This window comes from Mus caroli, chromosome 1, assembly GCF_900094665.2.
Source record: "Mus caroli chromosome 1, CAROLI_EIJ_v1.1, whole genome shotgun sequence".
In the NCBI taxonomy this organism is placed as follows: Eukaryota; Metazoa; Chordata; class Mammalia; order Rodentia; family Muridae; genus Mus; species Mus caroli.
The window spans coordinates 12,635,064-12,655,189 of record NC_034570.1 but is presented as its reverse complement, the minus strand read 5'-3'; the positions used below and the strand labels follow the sequence as shown (position 1 = coordinate 12,655,189).

At 41.7% G+C, this 20,126-nt stretch overlaps 1 protein-coding gene across 2 annotated transcripts in view; it reads right to left on the bottom strand.

Moving 5' to 3' along the window:
- Positions 1-7,443: 7,443 nt before the first annotated feature.
- Positions 7,444-20,126, bottom strand: part of Ly96 (lymphocyte antigen 96) — a 20,790-nt gene continuing 8,107 nt past the window's right edge. Inside the window, exons 3-5 of one of the 2 annotated variants that reach the window (XM_021171107.2) lie at positions 15,517-15,645; positions 10,763-10,815; positions 7,444-7,633 (exon numbers count right to left, since the gene is read on the bottom strand). In XM_021171107.2, the coding sequence (XP_021026766.1) occupies positions 7,535-7,633; positions 10,763-10,815; positions 15,517-15,645 (281 nt within the window). In that variant the 3' untranslated portion in view covers positions 7,444-7,534. The remainder of the gene's footprint in view (positions 7,634-10,762; positions 10,816-15,516; positions 15,646-20,126) is intronic. The other variant, XM_029469186.1, reaches the window with a different exon arrangement.

Genomic DNA, 20,126 nt, shown 5'->3' with positions numbered 1-20,126 from the left:
GTAGTGGCCCAAGGCACCTACCTCACAGCAGGTAAGTGGTGAGATCAAATTTCAGAGGCTGGCTCACCTGCACCCTACCACCAGGGTCTGCTGTGTGGAGTGCTGCCTCTGGTGGGAAGTGGGTCCCCATTTTCCAGAGTGACTCAATCAGTGAGGAGTGGGGCCAGTTCTGCACAGCCTGCCCATACCACAGATGTCCCCATGGTCTCTAGTGATAATGTGAGCCATGGACATTAAGACAGACCCCTGCCACTGCACAGCCATGGACTCGGCCTTTAAAGACCCTCAGCAGATGCACAAGCTGGGACTTCATCATGGCCTCAGGTGGCTGAGGCTGGATATTTACAACAGGCTATTCCTCTCCACTCTTTCTTTTCCAGTTCTATCTCTCTTCTTAGTGCTTGAACTGTTACATAATTCTACATTGTAGTGGCTCTCACTGTGGGTAGGCCACATGGCTGACAAGCCTCTGAATGACCTCCTCTGCTCACACCATGTAGTATGGTGGCAGGCAGACTTCTCTGTGTCTATAGGCTGACCATGCCTAGTGGCAGCAGACAGGTCTCTGGGAGCCCTTATCTGACCATGAAGCATGGCAAGACTGCAGGTAGATCTCTGGATATCTTCTTTCTCCTGCATTATGTCACATGGAGGCAGGTGTGCCTCTGTGTGTCTCAAGATTTTAGATTTTTTTGTTGTTTTTAACTTTTATTATTTACTTTACATCCCAACAGCAATCCCCACCTCCTCCCAGTCCACTTCCACTCCTCCATTTCTCTTCAGAAAAGGGGAAGGCTTCCATGGAGATTAACCCACCCTGGTATTACTAAGTTGCAGTAAGACTGGGTACATCTTCTCCTATTGAGGTTAGACAAAGCAGCCCAGTTAGGGGGAAGAGATCCAAAGGCAGGCAATGGAGTCAGAGATAGCCTCTGCTCCTGTTAGAAGTCCCATATGAAGACCAAGCTGAATGTATGTTTCATATATGCAGAGAGCCCAGGTCAGTGCTACACATGCTTTCTGATTGATAGTTTAGTCTCTGCGAGCCCCTATTAGCCCAGGTTAGCTGATTCTGTAGATTTTCCTGTGGTATTCTTGACCCCTCTGGCTCCTTCACATGCAGGACCCCTGATTGGTAGTTCAGGCAAATTGGTTGATTCTGTAGGTTTTCTTGTTGTGCCCTCCCCCAGCCTTGAGTGGCTAGCCCACCTAGGTTGGAGTCTTCCTAGGTACCCAAGCTAGGTAAAGTCTATTGTCCTGCCACATCTGCAGCTTCCTCCAAGACACCACTACCCATTGAGAGTCTGAACTTGTTTTCCTGACAAGATCAAGACGATCCTGACAAGCCACAAGATCCTGCAGTAGTGAGGGATGGGTCCCCCCCCCCACCTTTTTTTTAGATCAGACTCAAAAAGTAAACATTGGGCCTTGATCAGAAAGATTATCTTGGTCTTATTCTTCTCTCACCATCCCTCCCATACAGCCCCAGCTTTCCTTTCAGGAACCCAGTACATGTAGCCACTGGTGGCTAAATCTTGTGTTGTCCTTGACCCCTCTAGCTCCTTCAAGCCTTTCCTCCCCCTCTGCTGAAGGATTCCTCAAGTTCTACATAATGTTTGGCTATGAGCCTCTGCATCTGTTTTCATCAGTTTTTTTTGGGTGAAGTCTCTCAGATAGCAATTATGATAGGCTCCTGTCTTCAAGAATAACAGAATATCATTAAGAATAATATCATTAGCAGTGTCAGGGTGGGATCCCTCTCATGGGCATGGGTCTTGTTCCCTCGATTTCTGCCCCATCTTTACCTCAATGCATCTTGTAGGCAAGACAAACTGTGGATCAAAGGTTTATGGGTGAGTTAGTGTCCCAATCCTTCCCTTGGAAGTCTTGCCTGGCTATAGGAGATGGCCAGCTTAGACTTCATATCCCTCGTTACTAGGAATCTTAGCTAGGGTCACCCTCATAGATTCCTTGGAGTTTCCATTTCCCTAGGTTTCTAGTTCATGACAAAGATGTCTGATTCTGCTTTATTTTTAATAATGTATGGAGCCTGACCCTGTGGATCTGGAGACAGAATTATAGGCATTTGGAAGTCTATAATATGTAAGCTACCTGAAATAGAACCAAACTCTGGTCTCCTGGAAGAGCAGGACATTCTCTTGCTAACTACTGAGATATTTCTCAAGACCCATACCTATCATTTTGAAAAGCTTCCTTCAAGTTACACAGAGCTCCTGAACTTGTGATTCTCATATCTCACTCAGCGTATAGATTACCTGGGATTACAGATTTGAGTCAATAGGTGAAGCTTCCAACTCAGTCTTTTGGAAGGTCCTTCTAAGATTCAGAGTACTCTAGACTTTGGTCCTGGGACCTCTTGCTTTCTCTATATCTACTCATTTCCTCTGTTGACAACATCCAAATGTTTATCTCCAGTCCAGAACTCATTCCTGAACTTCAGACTCAGGTAGTCTGTAGTCTTTTCAAAGTCTCCACTTAGATGCCTAGTATATATTTTCAAATTTCCAAATGCAAGCTCCATGACTCTTATGTCCTAAAACCCATTCCCCCCAACTTTTCCACCTCAAGCAATAACTCCATCCCTACATTTGCTCAGAGGCAACTAAATCATCTCAGCTTTTCTTTTTCATATCTTACATCCAATCAGTAGCAGAAGTGATTTTGTAGTTGGTTATATCTTCAGAATAAACTCGGCATAGATCACTCTTACACCTCCTCCATCTAATACCTGGATTACTTCAAGTCTCTCAACTTCCTTCCCTACCCAAACTGCTGCCAAAACTCATGCAACTTCTTTCCATGTCAACAGATGGATGCCAGACCATGCCTTTTTAAAGTGTGAGTGATAGCATTCCCTACAAAACCTTCTAGTGGTTTTCCATCTCTTAAAGCAGCAGCCCAAGTCCTAAGGATGGTTTGTCAAACTCCAGCATGTGCCTACTCTCTCCCCACACACCTCTGGCTCCTCTTGCCTCATAAGCACCTCCCTCTTCTTCTGCAAGATCACTATGCACACTCCAACCCCAGGACATTGACTCCAACAGTTCTCTCAACTTGCAATGCCTTTACCCACAGAAAACCACATGCCTTGCTTATCCACTCTTTCAAACTTCACCTTCTGAGTGAGGTCTTTCCAGTCACCCTATATAAAACTACAAATGTCACTTCCTTTCTCGCTGCCATGTCTCCCATTTCTGTAAGTGTGGCATGTACATGATGTGTTTGCTTATAAAATACCCTGTCATACACTTTCTCCTTGAAAATATAGATTCTTTGAAGACAGAATGTACTGCTATGTATAGTAAAGCCTTTGTGTCTGGCTTTGAGTGAAATGTTTCAGCAGAGCCTTTGCTATGTTTGGGTTAATCAATAGAGGCTGAGAAATTGTTATGAGACTGTTTGAACCTGGGGAAATAGTGTCTCGTTAAAGAATCTGCACATGGTACTACATGAGAGCTTGGAGCTACACCAGCCTCAGTCCTAAGTCACTCCTGGCAAACCTGGAATACAACTAGCCATGATCAAAAGGGACTGAGATTTGTGTGGATTGTCTGTTCTCGTGTGCAGCAAAGAGCAACTTAACTTTGGTAGCTGGGACCTTTCCCAGCCCAAATTAACCTTGTATGATGTTTAAATAAAGTAATTGGATTGAGCTAGCTGGGTATCAGTCTTTTCCAAGAAGGCTAAACCTCTCTGCTCCTTTGGAAAATGAAGGCTTAGCATTTGTTGAGCTTCTCGCTCTACTATGCCACCTATGACTAACATCAATCAGTAAGAGAGATTTACTTTGTTATGTTTTCTGTTGTTCAGTGCTATAACAGCAGTGCTTAAAACAGATGAACATACAGCAGGTAACCAGTAAGTATTAGTCAAATGATGACATGCACATAACTTGAATCTTTTATAAGAAAAAAATATTCATTCATCCAATAGATGTAGATTCAGAGCAAATGCAGGTCTGGTTTTGCTCCTAATGTCTTGTGAGCAAACAGGCTGAGCACCCCACCAGGTTCACGAAATTTAGTTTAATAATAGATAACCAAATGGCAAGCACTTGAGTGAGGGAGGGTGGTGAAGCTGGGTTCTACCCCAGTGCATCAGTGGTTGGTGGGGAGAAAAGACCTGGAGGTGGAGAAGCCACAGGAGAGTGGCAGGGTCGTAGTCTCACTTGGGATTGCTTCTATCCAGTATCAAAAGCATGCTCTAGCTGACCTACTACTGACAGTAACGCGGGGCTCAGAAGATCAACGCCCATTACAGAGAGGGAAGGTAAAGAAAAGTGAAGATGTGGAGCTGAGCCAGACAGGGTTATGCATGTGTCTTAGAGCTAGACTTTAGCTTGTGTTAAATTTTACTGTAAAATTATCACAGTCTTTACAAATTCAAACGCAGTAAAAATTCAGTCTTTTTTAAAATATCCAAAATCGCATTTAAAAGTTCAAAGTCTCTCAATGATGAGTTCCTATAAAAGTCAAAATTAAGTTAAATACTTCCTACAAGGGAAAAGAACCAGGGCACAGTAGCAACCTAAACAAAGCAAAACCAATATCCAACAGTATAAATAGTTCAATGTCCAGTTGTCTTGGATTCACTCACAATCTTCTGGGCTCAGGAGCTTAAATCACTTCTCCAGCTCTGCCCTCTGCAATGCACACAGCTTGTCTTCTTGGCTCTCGCTGCCCCCACTCTGCTGCTGCTGTTCTTGGTGGTCATCCCATTGTCCTGACATCTTTAAAAAGCTGGGGTCTTCCGTAGCAACTGGGCTGCACTTCACCAATAACCTCCACTAAGGCACCTTCACCAATGGACTCTCCTGGCCTCTCACAGTTCCAAGTCTCAGCTGCTTTCCATGATCCTTTCATTTCTTCAAAACCAGTATGACCTGAGTGACTTTTAAACTACCACCAACTCCCACTGCCAGCATGAGGAATAACCTTAGCTGTCTCTGGAACATAGCTTTTGTGTGCCTTCACAAAACACTTCTCAGGGGCTGGTGAGATGGCTCAGTGGGTAAGAGCACCCGACTGCTCTTCTGAAGGTCCAGAGTTCAAATCCCAGCAACCACATGGTGGCTCACAACCATCCGTAACGAGATCTGGCGCCCTCTTCTGGAGTGTCTGANATCCGTAACGAGATCTGGCGCCCTCTTCTGGAGTGTCTGAAGACAGCTACAGTGTACTTACATATAATAAATAAATAAATCTTTAAAAAAAAAAAAAAAAAAAAAACACTTCTCAGAAGGTTTCAGCTCAATGATACTGGACTCTTCCTCCTTCCTTCTATGTTTTGAGACAGGGTTTCTCTGTTTAATTTTGGCTATCCTGGACCTTAATCTGTAGACCAGGCTGGCCTTGAACTCACAGAGGTTCTCCTGCCTCTACCTCCTGAGTAGAGTTTAAAGGTATGCATAACCACCATCCAGCTATGCTAGTCTCCTCTTAATCACTGCTAATTTCTCAGTTCCAGCTGACAAGCATCAACTGTCCTTGTAACTGAAAGGTTTCACTCATTTCAGTGGTGCTGGTCTCTTGATAATCAAAGCTGACTCTTCAGCCCCAGATGGCCAGACTCTTGCAGGATATTTGATCACACTGTGAACCCCAAGATTGTGTTATTTATCAGAAAAAATAACTGTTTCTAGTTGAGTTGTGGCTCGGCCCTTAGCATACACTTTAGTCCCTCCAGCTGGAGTACAGACACACCCTTAGTACACACCTCTAATCCCAAACAATGAAGGTAAAGTTGGTTTGTAGAAGGAAGCACCCATGTTTAAAGTGATGTTTGATTGAGTTGTTAAGGTCTAGGTAAAATATTAAGGCCTAGGTAACTGTTACCTGGCTAGTCTGCCATTATAAGGAAACTTTCCAATATGTTTCTGTTGTCATTAGAAAACTTTCTAACACAAGTTGATTACATATTCTATTATGTTCTGTGCCCTTGGAAACCAATCTCTTCTTCCATCTGCAGGGTGTGGTACCGTATGCCATCTGTTTCTAGGGATCCATACTATGAAAATCTTCCTTGTCTGGCCTCAGGAGGAGAGGATGCACCTAGCTCTGCAGAGACTTGATGTGCCAGGGTAGGGAGATACCCAGGGTGGTCCACCCTCTCAGAGGAAAAGCAGAGCAGTTGGGAAAGGGACTATGTGAATTTGAGACCAGGAACGAGGCAGCAATAGGAATATAAAGTGAATATATAGGGACGGGGCATTTCTTTCAAGGTCAGCAAGGCACCCCTACCCCATAGTCACAAACAGCTGACTTTGGGACTTCTTGTCTACTTTGATCTACTTTGATTGAAAAATATATTTATATAATATCATATAACATATTATATGATAATAGTATTTTTAAAGCACCAATAGTAAATTTACTCTATTTTTAATATAATTTATCTCATAGTTTATAAAAGTAATGCTCACATAAGCTTGTAAGTTATCAAAAGAGGACATAGAATGTAACTCAGTGGTAGAATGCATGCTTAGCATCTGTGAAGCCATTTATTCAATTCCCAACACTAGAAAAAATAAATAATTATAATGCAAAAAAATAATCTTCCTTGATGTTATATCTGTATTTTTACATTTCCCAGTACCTGCTTAAATTAGACACTAAGATCTTTAAAATACAAGCAACACATCTGATTTGTAATCTCAGCACCTAAGAGGCAAAGACAGAAGTGTAAGGAATCCAAGACCATCTTGAGCTACAGAGTGAGAACCTGACTTTTGAGTCAGAAGAAAAAGGAGGAAGAGGAGCAGGAGGAGGGAGGAGCAGCAGGAGGAGGGAGGAGCAACAGGAGAAGTAGCAACACCTGCCACTGGACATCATGGTACATGCTGGGAGCTATTAAGACAACTCTTGATCTCTGAATTGGGCCTCTCCCCCTGAAAAGAAAAGGGTTAAAAGCGGGCCATCGGCACACCGATTCCAAGAACAACCACAGAATGTTCCAGCCCTAAGTCATCGCCGATGTCCTGACCACACCCTGATACCACCAAGTTCCTGCTTCCCCGTGTAGCTGCCAAAAGAAAGAATTTCTATTGCCCCGCCCATAAGTACTTCTCCTTTTGCTTGTATTGCCCCATCCCTCCCACTGATAAGTATCTGTACTTCCCCTTTGCTTATGCATTTAAGCCTTGGGCCTTTCTCAAAACATTGGAGTCTTGATGCAATCCAGAACGTTTCCGTGTCGTTATTCGCACAAGACCCTCGTCTCTCTCTACACCCCCCCATTTGGTTCTTAGGAGAAGGTCCCCTCAAGACCCTGGAATAACTGGACCTGCTGGACGGGTCAGGTACACACCTTTAATTCCATCACTTGGAAGACAGAGGCAGGCAAATCTGAGTTCCAGGACAACCAAGGCTCACACACATACTAAAATAAATGGGAAAGTTTTCAAAAGAAAAACAACACAGTTTGGGGGGAAAAAATTATATATCCATATATACGTGTGTGTGTGTGTGTGTGTGTGTATGTGTGTGTGTGTGTGTGTGTGTATACTCAGCATATTCTAATTGACATCACGGCGGTGAATGATGGTGAAATTCAAACAGAAGAGCTTTTCTTCAGTATCCCCAGCAATAGCTTCTGCAACACATCTGTAATGGCCCTAAAGTGAGGAATAATAAAGACAAGAAACACTAAATGTTAGGTGTCACTATGTCAAAGGCCTATGTAAGAATCAGAAGATGGCCTAGTTGGCCATCATTGGGAAGAGAGGCCCCTTGGTCTTGCAAACTTTATATGCCTCAGTACAGGGGAACGCCAGAGCCAAGAAGTGGGAGTGGGTGGGTGGTACGGAGGACTTTTGGGATAGCATTGGAAATGTAAATGAAGAAAATACTTAATTTTAAAAAATGCTTAATTTTAATCCCTTTAAAAAAATATTGTTCTTTTCTTTCTTTTTGTTTTGTTTTGACACAGGGCTTCTTTATGTAGCCTTGGCTGGCCTAGAACTCACTATGTAGGCCAGGCTGGCCTTGAACTCACAGAGATCCATCTGACTCAACCTCCTAAATGTAGAAATGGAAGATGTGAGCATGGCAAGGACTTTTTTTTTTTTTATAGATACCATTGGAATTGAATTGGTAATTTCCTTATGGTAAGAGCACCTGCTTTCTTAGTTTTTCAGTAAAATGAAATCTTCATGTCTGTGTGTGTGTGTGTGTGTGTGTGTGTGTGTGTGTGTGTGTGCCTAAGCATGCCACATCATTCAGGTAGAAGTCAGAGGCCAATTTATGGGAGTCAAGTCTTTCCTCCTGCCCTGTGAATCCCAACCATAGAACTCACATCATCTTGGAAGTAAGCACCTTTTAGCACAGACATCACACTTGCCTTTTAATTCAGTGAGCAGAGAATTCATTTTTTTCCTATTAGAAAACAAGGATATTTATAATCTCTTTAAAATTGCCTACAAGGGTCCAAGGGAGATGGTTGAGAGAAGGATGCTCTCTGCACAAATCCCCAGAATCTACATAAATGTCTATCAACCTTAGCATGGCAGCATGCAGAAAAGAGTGTTGGGGCTGGCCATGAGCATAGCTCCAGACTCAGTAAGAAACCCAATCTCTTGGCCTGGCCATGGTGGTGAGCCAGAGGCAGGTAGATCTCTGTGAATTCAAGGTCAGTGTGTTCTACAGATCTAGTTTCAGGGCTGGAAGACAGAGAGAGAGAGAGAGACAGAGAGAGAGAGAGAGAGAGAGAGAGACAGACAGAGAGGGGGGTGGAGGGAGAAAGGGATGGAAGAAGGAAGGAAGGAAGGAAGGAAGGAAGGAAGGAAGGAAGGAAGGAAGGAAGGAAGGAAGAAACCTGTCTCAATGGAATAAGGCTGAGAGTAATAGAGCAAGATACAAGAAAATCTCTTCTGTGCATCTGCACACACACACACACAGAGTACACTGTACAAACACACACAAATGAAGAAAATTAATCTTTTAATGTATTTTTTAAGAGCATGTTTCTCTGTGTAGCTCTGGCTGTCATAGAATTCTCTGCAGAACAGGCTGGCCTTGAACTGAGAGATCCTCCTGCCTTTGCCTCCTGAGTGCTGGGATCAAAGCCATGCACCACTATGCCCATCTATTAATTTTTTTTTAAAACTCACCAAAAGTGAAAAACAAAAGCAAACTCATCAGCAAACATGGTGCCACAAGCTTTTAATTCCAGCAAACAGGAAGTTTAGGCAGGAGGATTACTGTGAATTTAAGGCTAGCCTCAAACATTAAGACTCAAAAAAACAAAAAGGTACTCTTTGAGGCCATAGTTATTTTTATAAAAGCATAAATGCCTGTGATGGTTTGTATATGCTAGGCCCAGGGAGTGGCACTATTAGAAAGTGTGGCCTTGTTAGAGTAGGTGTGTCACTGTGGGCGTGGGCTTAAGACCCTCATCCTAGCTGCCTGGAAGCCAGTCTTCCACTAACAGCATTCAGATGAAAATATAGATCTCAGCTCTGTGTGCACCATGACTGCCTGGATGCTGCCATGCTTCCCCCTTGATGATAATAGACTGAACCATTGAATCTGTAAGTAGCCCCAATTAAATGTTGTCCTTATAAGAGCTGCCTTGGTCATGGTCTCTGTTCACAGCAGTAAACCCTAACTAAGACAATGCAAAGTGCCCAAGAAAACAAAAATAAGTTTATGATTTATGTGATATTTTTAAAAGATTTGTTTACTTTTATTTTATGCTTGTGAGTATTTTGTCTGTATGTATGCATGTGTCCCATGTGTATTCAATGACCCAGAAGGCCAAAAGAAGGCATCAGATCCCCTGCATCTGTAGTTACAGTTCTGAGGCATGAATGTGGGAGCTGGGAAATGAACTCAGGTCTTCTTAGAAAGCAACAAGTTCCCTTAACCACTGGGCCATCTTTCTAGTCCCTAAATCTATGTGATTTTTTAATTCTAAACAATTATGCAACATATTAGCATAACACAGATAGTGTGTTAACTATTCAAGTATTAACTAGTAACTAATGAAGTTGATTTATCCATGGCCCTTGGCTAATACATTAATATGAAAACCATCAGTCGGTAATGACCATTTTTACTACGTTAAGTATGTATGTTAAAGGAAAAGAATGACAAGAAAAGGAACTACCTTATATGCAATTTCCCCCATGCTCTACAATAGAAATAAATATAAATAAATAAATACCCAGATACCTAAAACCAAAACTCTTAACCATCTTAACTTAAATAACTATTCTTGACTGTGGCCACACTCTCTTGAGCTTGTCCAATATCAATGAATCACTATTCTTTAAAGTGATAAATTGCTATTTTCAATCTTGACACATGGGGTGGTTTGAGTAAGAATGGCTCCCATAGACTCACAGATTTGAATGCTTAGTCACCAGGGAGTAGCACTATTAGAAGGTGTGACTTTGTTGGAGAAAGTGTGTCACTATGGAGGCAGGCTTTGAGGTTTCAGAAGCTCAAGCCAGGCCTAATGTCACACTCTGCCCGCTCCTCCAATCCAGATGTAGAACTCCTGGCTCCTTCTCCAGCATCATGTCTGCTTGTGTGTTGCTGTGCTTCAAGCCATGATGCTTATGGACTAAACCTCTGAACCTATAAGCCAGCCACAAGGAAAATCATCCTTTATAACTGTTTCCATGGCTCCATGGTCATGGTGTCTATTTACAGAAACCCATGTTTCTACTACCACAGGTTACATGCAACATGCTACAACATGCAAAAGGTTAAGAAAGCACAAAATATTTCTTGAATAATACCTTAGGAAATAGTATTCCCTCGAAAGAGAATGGTATTGATGTATTCACAGTCTCTGAAAACAAAAAACAAACATTATTAGTCATTTTAGGTGATTTTTTAAAATTATGGAGTCTAGTTTTCTGAAATGTCCTTAATAATATCAGAAGCATTTTTGAGGAAAAATATAGAGAAATGACCCCCATATTCTACCTACTAGCCTCCTAAACAATCCTTGGTTCCCCACCCTGACACTCAGATATGCCAGCACCTCTCGCTATACTAGCCCATGTCTTATCTCCTAGGGCTTCCCAGTTTTTAAGATCTGTCTCAGTGAATTAAGGAAAATATGCATCAATCTATATTATACATGTGCATGCCTAACTTTTAGAGATATTGCTGCCCTTACAGCTGGATATAACAGATAAGAATTTCCCTGGAGGCAGGAAAAATGTTTCTTTTTGCTTTGTTTCATTTCTCTTTTCATTAACACTGAGGATTGACCCTGAGGCCTGGCACAATTCCATCTGAACTATATCCCCCACAAGAAGGTTCAAATACAGACAGAATACTTATACTCTTTCCAGTCACACCACCAAGACGTCTAAGAATTCAGCCTCTATTTCAATAAGCAGCCATGAGGCTGGCCCTGCACAAGTCACCCGGCATAGATGCAGATAAACAAGAAAGACCAGACAACAAAATAGTGAACTCGGGGTAGAGGTAAGGTCAGAAAGGAACATACGTTTAAATGTCAAACAAAAGAAATAGTGACCTTTAAAAAGCAAAATTGTGTGTGCACATGTGCACAGCATGCCATGAAAGTGGGTTCATCAGACAACTTATGGTAGTCACCTCTCTCCCTCTAACATGTAGGTTACAGAAAGAAAAAAAAAAAAGAGTGCAGTGGTCAAGACACAGTGAAGATTAAGATGGTGTAGATGGTGTTACGCCGGCAGAGCTGGGCATCCCTTCTGCCAGGTTCCTGCTTCGGGGTTACTACACCACATGGTTGCCATGTGGCATGCCCCACTCCTGACATTGCAGAGCATTCATCCCTGATTCTGACCCTCCTTGTGCCCAAAACCCAGCAGCAGCAGCAGCAGGTGACAGGTGGTGGTACATAGAAATGAGAAGGAAAGTGTCCATGCAGGTCCCCAAGTGCCAGCAGACATGTAAACAGTGAGAAACAAAGAACCCACCCAGCAGGGAAGATGGGCACACACATCATCGTCTCCTCAAGTTTTACTTATAAAACGCTCTGGAAAAATTATTAGAAAAGTCATGAACCACTAAGCTCTGGTTGTAAAACACATCTGTACACACGGTGTTATTGGGAAGCCAACTGTAGCACAATTGTAAAGAATACGGCTATCTGTGAATTAAGAAAGGAAGTGGCTGAGACCTGGGGGCTTGAGAAGGAAATTGGGAGGGACAACTAGGTTTGTCCTGTGGACTACAGGAGCATTTAGCAGATCAGGCAAGAGCCTCAGCCTCTCCCACTGGCCAAGCCTCTTTGTCTGTCTGTCTGTGACAGAGCCCATCCTGGGCAATTGTCCTCTGTGTTGATAGAGAATTAGCTAGAGGCCTCTAAATTCACTGAAGAAACCAGAAAATATCCGAACTGGGTCAGATGAAAGAAAAACAGAAGCCCTTCTCTGGTCCCTCTGTCTTCTTCCAAAAGGTTCTACACACATTACCCGTGGCCCCAGACCAGCTCACTTGGCAACACTGCAGGTAGTAGGAACCAAGTTTCAGATAGTACTATAAACGGAATAGCATCTCCCAGAAAAGATATGTGGTCATTTTCATTCCAAGAAATGATGAGCTTAACCTAATCCAGAGCAAGGTGCCCACAAATCAAGTTAATATGAGGTCCCTGAGGTGGGTCCAAAAGCTCATAGGGGATGGGGGCAGGAATCTGGATGCTGAAAAAGACAAAAATGAAGACAATGTGAAGAGCTAAGAAGGAAATGGCTATCTGTGAATTAAGAAGCACCTAATGCTACCAGAAACTTGGAGAGTGGGCAGAAATAGATTCTCCCTTGGAACCCTCTGAGGGACCACGACCCTGCTGGCACCTAACAGCAGACTTCTGCCCTCTAAATCTGTATTATACTAAGCAACCAATTAGTGGCACTTAGCTATAGCATCCTTACACCCAAGATTACAGTATTAACAAGGTTAAAAGACTCATTGAGTTTCAGATCCTTGAAATAGACATTTATTTATACATAAATGTGGTTTTTTTAAAAGAAGAAAGGAAGAAGGTGTAAAAAGTGGTAAGATTGTAATTCTTACTTTATTTTTACTTACCATATTTTCTAAATATCATATCCTAAAGAAGTAACAACAAAATGGAGTTACTTTTAAAAATAGACACACAGAACTTGAAAAGTCTAATCTCTGGCTTCTAGGATCCCTTCAGTGCTTGGTTTTTGTTTTGTTTGTTATTCAGGATTTACTTTATGTGCATTGGTGTTTTGGCTGCATGTATCCTGTGAAAGGGTCCCATACCCTTGGAACTAGAGTTACACACAGGTGTGAGCTATTATGTGGATGCTGAGACTGGACCCGGGTCCTCTGGAAGAGCAGCCAATGCTCTTATCCACTCAGCCATCTCCCTAGCCCCCACATCAGTGATTTTTCAATCTATCCTAAGCTCTGGGCCCACATGCTCAGATGCCAGATGGGCATGTTTATTTGAATGTTCCAAAATTATCTTGAGCTCAACATACCCAAACCAGAACTCGTTATCTTTTTCTTTTAAAATCTGTCCCTTCTTTGATACACATCACCTCAGATAATACACTTTGCGATGAGAAATCACAAGCCCTCAAGTGGTTCTTGGTGTCACCTAATCTTTGACTGCCACAGTAAACATCTTATGATACCATGTCATTTCCTTTAAGTCCTCCCTGAATGCTCTTCAACAGCCTCATCTCTGAGCCCAGGGATGCTATGTTTGAATCCCTAATGGTCTCTCATAACGTCCTGAGTGTTCTTCATTTGAAGCAATTTGTCTGCCACAGTCACCTCCTGACATGAAGAAACTATTTACAAAGATGGAAATCTTACTGGGTCATCACTTCCTACTCACCATACGCTATAGACCAACATTCCAGGCATGGCTTACATCCTCACTCTGCCCCCTTTTGTCACCTCAACTGCAGCAATTCCTCACAAGCATATTGTGCTCCAGAACAAAGAGAAAAGAGACAGAAACCACTCTCCAAGTGTGGCTGGACGGACTTCCATCTGTTCTTTCCTTGCCACATAATGTTCCCCCTCACCCTCTGATGATCTCAGATTGAACACACTACTAAAATTCCCCGAAGATTTATATGTGTCTTTCTGTCACCAGTATTAGACAATTACATAGATAAAACTAACAGCATATTCCTATTTGTGGCCTTCCTCTGAAAAATGTCTTTTCTAGGACAGTGAGTTTTTAAACAAGGATCCATGACCACACAACTTCACATCCCCCGGACCAAAATCATGGCCTGCTCAGATTATGTTCAACAGATGTTTTTTGGAAAGAATAGAGAAAGAGTAATCAGGCAGGCTACGCTGATTCTAGCACAACTTAGATATCAAGAAAATGAAAGAAAATTCTAATAGAATGCCAATACAATTCCACAAAGAGTGTGTGGAATCATTGTAAAATAGTTGTGCTAGAGAAATTTACAAGGGGCTCAAGAGATGGCTCAACAGTTAAAGGCACTGGCTGCTTGGCTGCTCTTTCGGAGGACCCAGGTTCAATTCCCAGCACCCACACACTGATTCACAAGCATCTGCAACTCCAGCTTCAAGGTCCAACCCCTTTCTCTAGCCTACTCGGGTACCAGGCAAACACATGGGACACAGACATGCAGCATCTAGACACGCATCTCGGCAAGCACCCAATCTTCAAGGTAGGCCCTTCCCCAGAAAAGCACATCCAGATATGGTGGCACGTGCCTTCAATCCCAGCACTTTGGAAACATAAGCAAGCATGTGAGTTCTGGGGCAGCCTGGTCTACATAGTGAGTTCTAGAGCAGCCTGGTCCACATTGAAAGACCCTATCTGAAAAATATGAACAACAAAAAAGGAGAGAGGGAGGCCTTAAGATTAAGAAGTTCAAAACCAGCCTTGACTGCATAATGAATTTGATACCATACAGGGCTAAATAGTCATTCTACCCCCCAAAAGCCAATAATGATGGTAGTAGTAACAACAATTCCAAGATTCAAATAAAAAGAAGAGATTATTAAAGAAACCAACACAAGTGCAGAGCAAACTTAAGACAAGTGCATGCCGAAAGCCATACATTTGATATTTAGAAAAAGACATCTGTAGCCAAGAGTAAATGTGAAATCTTCATTGGAAAAGGTGAAAATGTAATGCTCCTTCAAATGCATCCATGATGCACCATGTGGATACACAACTATAAAATACTTATACTTCCGAGAACAAAACTTGGAGAGAAACCAAGCATTATCAGTAAGGGAGCTCCATGTTTTCAGGGTTTCTTTGTCCTAACAGCCTCATAAAGAATTATGGCCCAGGAGCTGGTGAGATGGCTCAGTGGTTAAGAGCACTGACTACTCTTTCAAAGGTCCTGAGTTCAAATCCCAGTGACCACATGGTAGCTCACAACCATCCACAATGAGATCTGACTCCCTCTTCTGGAGTATCTGAAGACAGCTACAGTGGACTTACATATAATAAATAAATAAATCTTAAAAAAAAAATTCTGGTCTAGTCTATAAGTAGTACAAGTCAAATACTTACCTCCTTTCAGAGCTCTGCAAAAAGAATAGTCATCATCATGTCCATGGCACAGAACTTCCTTGCGCTTCGGCAACTCTATGGAGTTGACACTGATGAATAGGTTGAAATATAAATATTTTAAGTTTCCTCCTTAGAAAGAAAAAAATACCCCATTAAATCCCTCCAGTAATATGTTAATGCATTGATACAGGGTATTGTACCCTTAGTGGGTACCTTGTGCTTTTTTTCCTATGATGCTTCATTTGATCATCATGGCTGTCTATGAAGTGTCAATATCTTTATTCCAAAGATAAAATAAAAGTTTTAAGAAGGCAACTTTGTAACAAAATTCAATGTTCTATATTGACAGCTATGTAAAATATCTGCCCCCCAAACACACAAAAAATCAGAAAAATACAAATACTTTGAACTTGATCATGAAAACTTCCAAAGTCTTAAGACTTTTCTGTTTTGGTAAGCTTACCCAGAAAACTCAAAGGACAGGAAGAAACTGGGAATAATGAGCTCATAAGCTTTTGGAGTTTGGATGAACATTTTCTAAAAACAGAATTAAAGACCAAGTGTGGTGGCACATGCCTTTAATTCCAGCATTACAGAGGCACAGGCAGTCAGATCTCTCTGAATTCAAGGCCAGCCTAGTCTACATAAACAAACAAACATACACTTAGTCAAGGCAGGAGGCTCACAAGTCCAACATCTGTCTGGGCTACAGAAAAGTTCAAGGCAAATCCCTGATAACAGATCCTGTCACAAAATAAAAAGTAAAAAGAGTTTATTACATAGGTCAGAGGTACAGCATTTGTCATAGTAAGTAGAAATCCCTGATTTCAATACCCAGTAATAAGATAGATAGAAGGAAAGATGATACACAGATGATAGCAAATCTCAGTAAAAATACATTTTCCTGACTCTCCAGAATTATTCATTTGTCCCAAAGGGAAAAGATACGTGTGTGTGTGTGTGTGTGTGTGTGTGTGTGTGTGTGTGTGTGTGTGTACGTATATGTGATAAGTAATACATAACATAATATATATTAGATAGGGTCTCATTGTGTACCCCTGGCGTCATAAGTAATACATAACATAATATATATTAGATAGGGTCTCATTGTGTACCCCTGGCTGGCCTGGAAACCACTAGGTACATCAGGTTAGCTTCCAATTCACTCAAAAGCAACTTTCTGGTCTTTAGATTGAACTCAGCTATGCTTGATCAAACTGCCAGATCTCTCCCAGCCATCTTTGAGGCCGATTCTCCCACCTTCTTTCAGTTTTCCCCCCAACGTCTCTGATTCTTCTTTATGTCATTGACTCTTCTTTCTCAAGGTTCATCTTCAGTTCTCACTTTTCACCATGAACATTCTCCCTGGCTTTAGGTGCCATATGATCATATATTTATTCTACACCTTTAGTCAAATGTGTCTCAGTTCCCTCACACAACAAATTGAAACTCACGTTTCCTCATCATCATGATCAAACTGGTATTATAGAAGTCTTTCTGGAAAAAGCACCCTGACACCAATGAGAATGGAAGAGAGCTATCACCCATGGACTGTAGTCAGCTCATGAAACGCTTCGATCCTGGTTCCCATTTGCATCCTCATTTTATACCTTAAAGCCACAAGTTGCAGGTAAGCAAGCAAGAGGCACATGTGCCAGTCAGAATGTTGTTAAGGGCAACAACCAATTGTTTCAGCTATTCTCCATGTTATCCTATCTCAGGAAACAACTGAAGTCATGCTGGGCCTATAATAGGCAGGACAAGAAACACCTTAAATAAATCACTAAATAAATCAATGTATATAGTGATTGGTCTTTTCTACTTTATTCTACTTCACTGGCAGTAGAGCCCTACTCCATCTTACCATCCCCCATTTTTACCCCTACTACCACAGTGTGAGCAGATTGATCCAAGCCTATGTTTTCTCCACATTGCTGCTTCCTGAGTTAGGTGTGGAAAGGCTACTATGGGAGCAGCTAATCTTTACAAAGAAATGGTTCTATGGACTCTCTAAAAGCAGGATTTATATGTGTGTGAGTGCAAGAGCTGATTTCATAAGGAATTCATGAGACACGGAGTTAAAGCTGTGTGTTGCACACAGAGTAGACAGCACTGTTATCCCATGTGACAATCTCCATGAGGCCCATCATGACTCAAACCTTTGGTGACACCAGGAAAGGAGGTTCTGCTTTGATATCTCAGTGGTTTCTATCTTGAATTGTCTTTGGCCCTGGATATGACCATAGTCACATTATCATCAATGAATATAGTGACATGCCACTTCTGAGACTTAGCTAGTCAAGGACAGCAACATGAGTGTTAGATGAAGAGATGAGAGACAGTGGCCATCATGAGGGTACAAAGGGAAGATTTTTTTGCCAAGGACAACTCCAGGAGCTGCCAGGAATAACACTAAAGGGACTTACTACACAGAGTTGTTTATCAATTTGTTTCTTTTATACAAAGACTCAATAATAGCCCTGAGAAATACTAAAAAATATAGTTTACATTTCTATTCAATTTTGACTCATGCTTATAATTATAGGTAGAAAAAAATTAATAAATTTTTCTTTATTTTTCTTAATAAATTTAGGTAGAAACAGAACCATAAAAATGAACCTGGTTTTATGAATGGACTCCATACTTTCTAGAGATTATGGTAAATTCTAGGTATTATAATTGTGAAACACTTTATGAAAGTGACTCAATAATTATTTTGTTACTGGATTAGTATAGATTATTATGTGATATTAAATGAATAACTAACATATTTATGATAGCAATGAAGGTTTATCACTCAAATTTCCTGCAAAAGAAACTGTTGTAAGGAGGTGGTTGGCAGCCTGCTCATCACTGCAGAAACTTAGATCTACTTATCATTCAACTACAACCTTAGACTTGGACAAGTTTACCCTAAAATGATCAAACACCTCAAGGGCCCTTGACACAGGCTATTCTTATAAGTTTCTAACTAGCTGGTTGACTGACTAATTGATTGATTGATTGATTGATTGGTTGACTGACTGATTTTGAGACAAAATCTCAAAAAGCCCTGACTAGCCTAGAACTTTTATGTAGACCAGGCTGGCCTCAAACTCACAGAGGTCCTCCTCTCTCTAATTCTCAAGTGCTGGGATTCAAGGTATGAGCTACCACATCCAGCTCCTGAGTTTTTTTTAATAAAAGAAATTATTTAATTTTGTTTTTCTGTATGTTTTGATGTTTTTCCTATGTTTGTGAACCACTTGCCTGCCTGGCACCTCAGAGGCCAGAAGAGGGCATTCATCTCCTGGAACTGGAGTATGGACAGTTGTTAGTAACCATGTATGTGCTGGGACTCCAACCCAGATCCTGTGCAAAAGCAGCTAACACACTTAACCACTGAATCATCTCTCCAGCCCCTGTCAATTTATTTTAAGTCTTTATATGCATGTCTGTGTGAAAGTATTCATATGTGTGTACAGGTGCCAGAAATCAGACCCTGGAGCTGGAGCTACAAGAGGTTGTGAGCTGCTCCAAGAGGGAGTTAAAAACTGAACTCTGTTATGTAGAAGAGCATCAAGTGCTCTTAATGGTTGTGCCACATCTCCAGCCCCTGCCTTGAAATGCTTGACAGGCAATCTTTATACTGCAGAATCCTCATTGACTTAGCTGAGAGGATCTCTCAGGTACATTTTGGATTGATGATTGTCCTAAGTCTCTTCCATTTCCCTTTTCTTTTTTGGTTGACTGGTTAATAGGTTGAGTGGGTTTTTATTTTATTTTATTTTATTTGAGTTTGAAACATGGCCTCGCCAGATTGTACAGGCCAGCCTCAAGATCATGAATTCAAACAATCCTCCTGCTTCTGCCCATGTGACTGCAAGAACTGAGCACCATGTTGGACCCTTTTTCTTTTATAAGGCATCAGACCTGCACTTCAGTCTGAACCTCTGCGTGTCTTCTCTATCTCCTCTCACAAGCATTTGTCCCTCAACATCACCCCCAAAATGCCTAATTTGTTATTTGTTTAGTTCCTTCTTGGGCTCTGACTTTCAGTGAACCCTGAGTGCTGAAGTAGTAGTAGCAGCAGCAGCAGCAACAACAACAACAACAGTAGCAACAGCAGTGTTTGGGTCTGGAAATACAACTTTTTTTTTTTTTTTAAAGGAAAGGATTCTTCTGAAAGTGAGATCACTCACTGGGTAATCATCTCCCATTAACACCTGAGGATGAGGCACACCAGAGTCTGGGGACAGTAAAAGAGAAATTACAGAGCCTTAACCAGGTCAAAATTTCACGTTTCTTTTGCTCTTGGCCAAGAAAGCAGAACAAGCAGAGTTAAATCATTTTCTGCTCTGCAGCCACAGATGCTTCAGGCTGTCATTTCAACTGTCCAAGTTACCCTCAAGATTTGTCTCTTCAACTGCCCCACCCAGGGATCCATTCCATAAACAACCACCAAACCCAGACACTATTGCATATGCCAGAAAGATTTTGCTGACAGGACCCTGACATAGCTCTCTCTTGTGAGGCTATGCCAGTGCCTGTCAAATACAGAAATGGATACTCACAGTCATCTATTGGATGGAACACAGGGCCCCCAATGAAGGAGCTAGAGAAAGTATCCA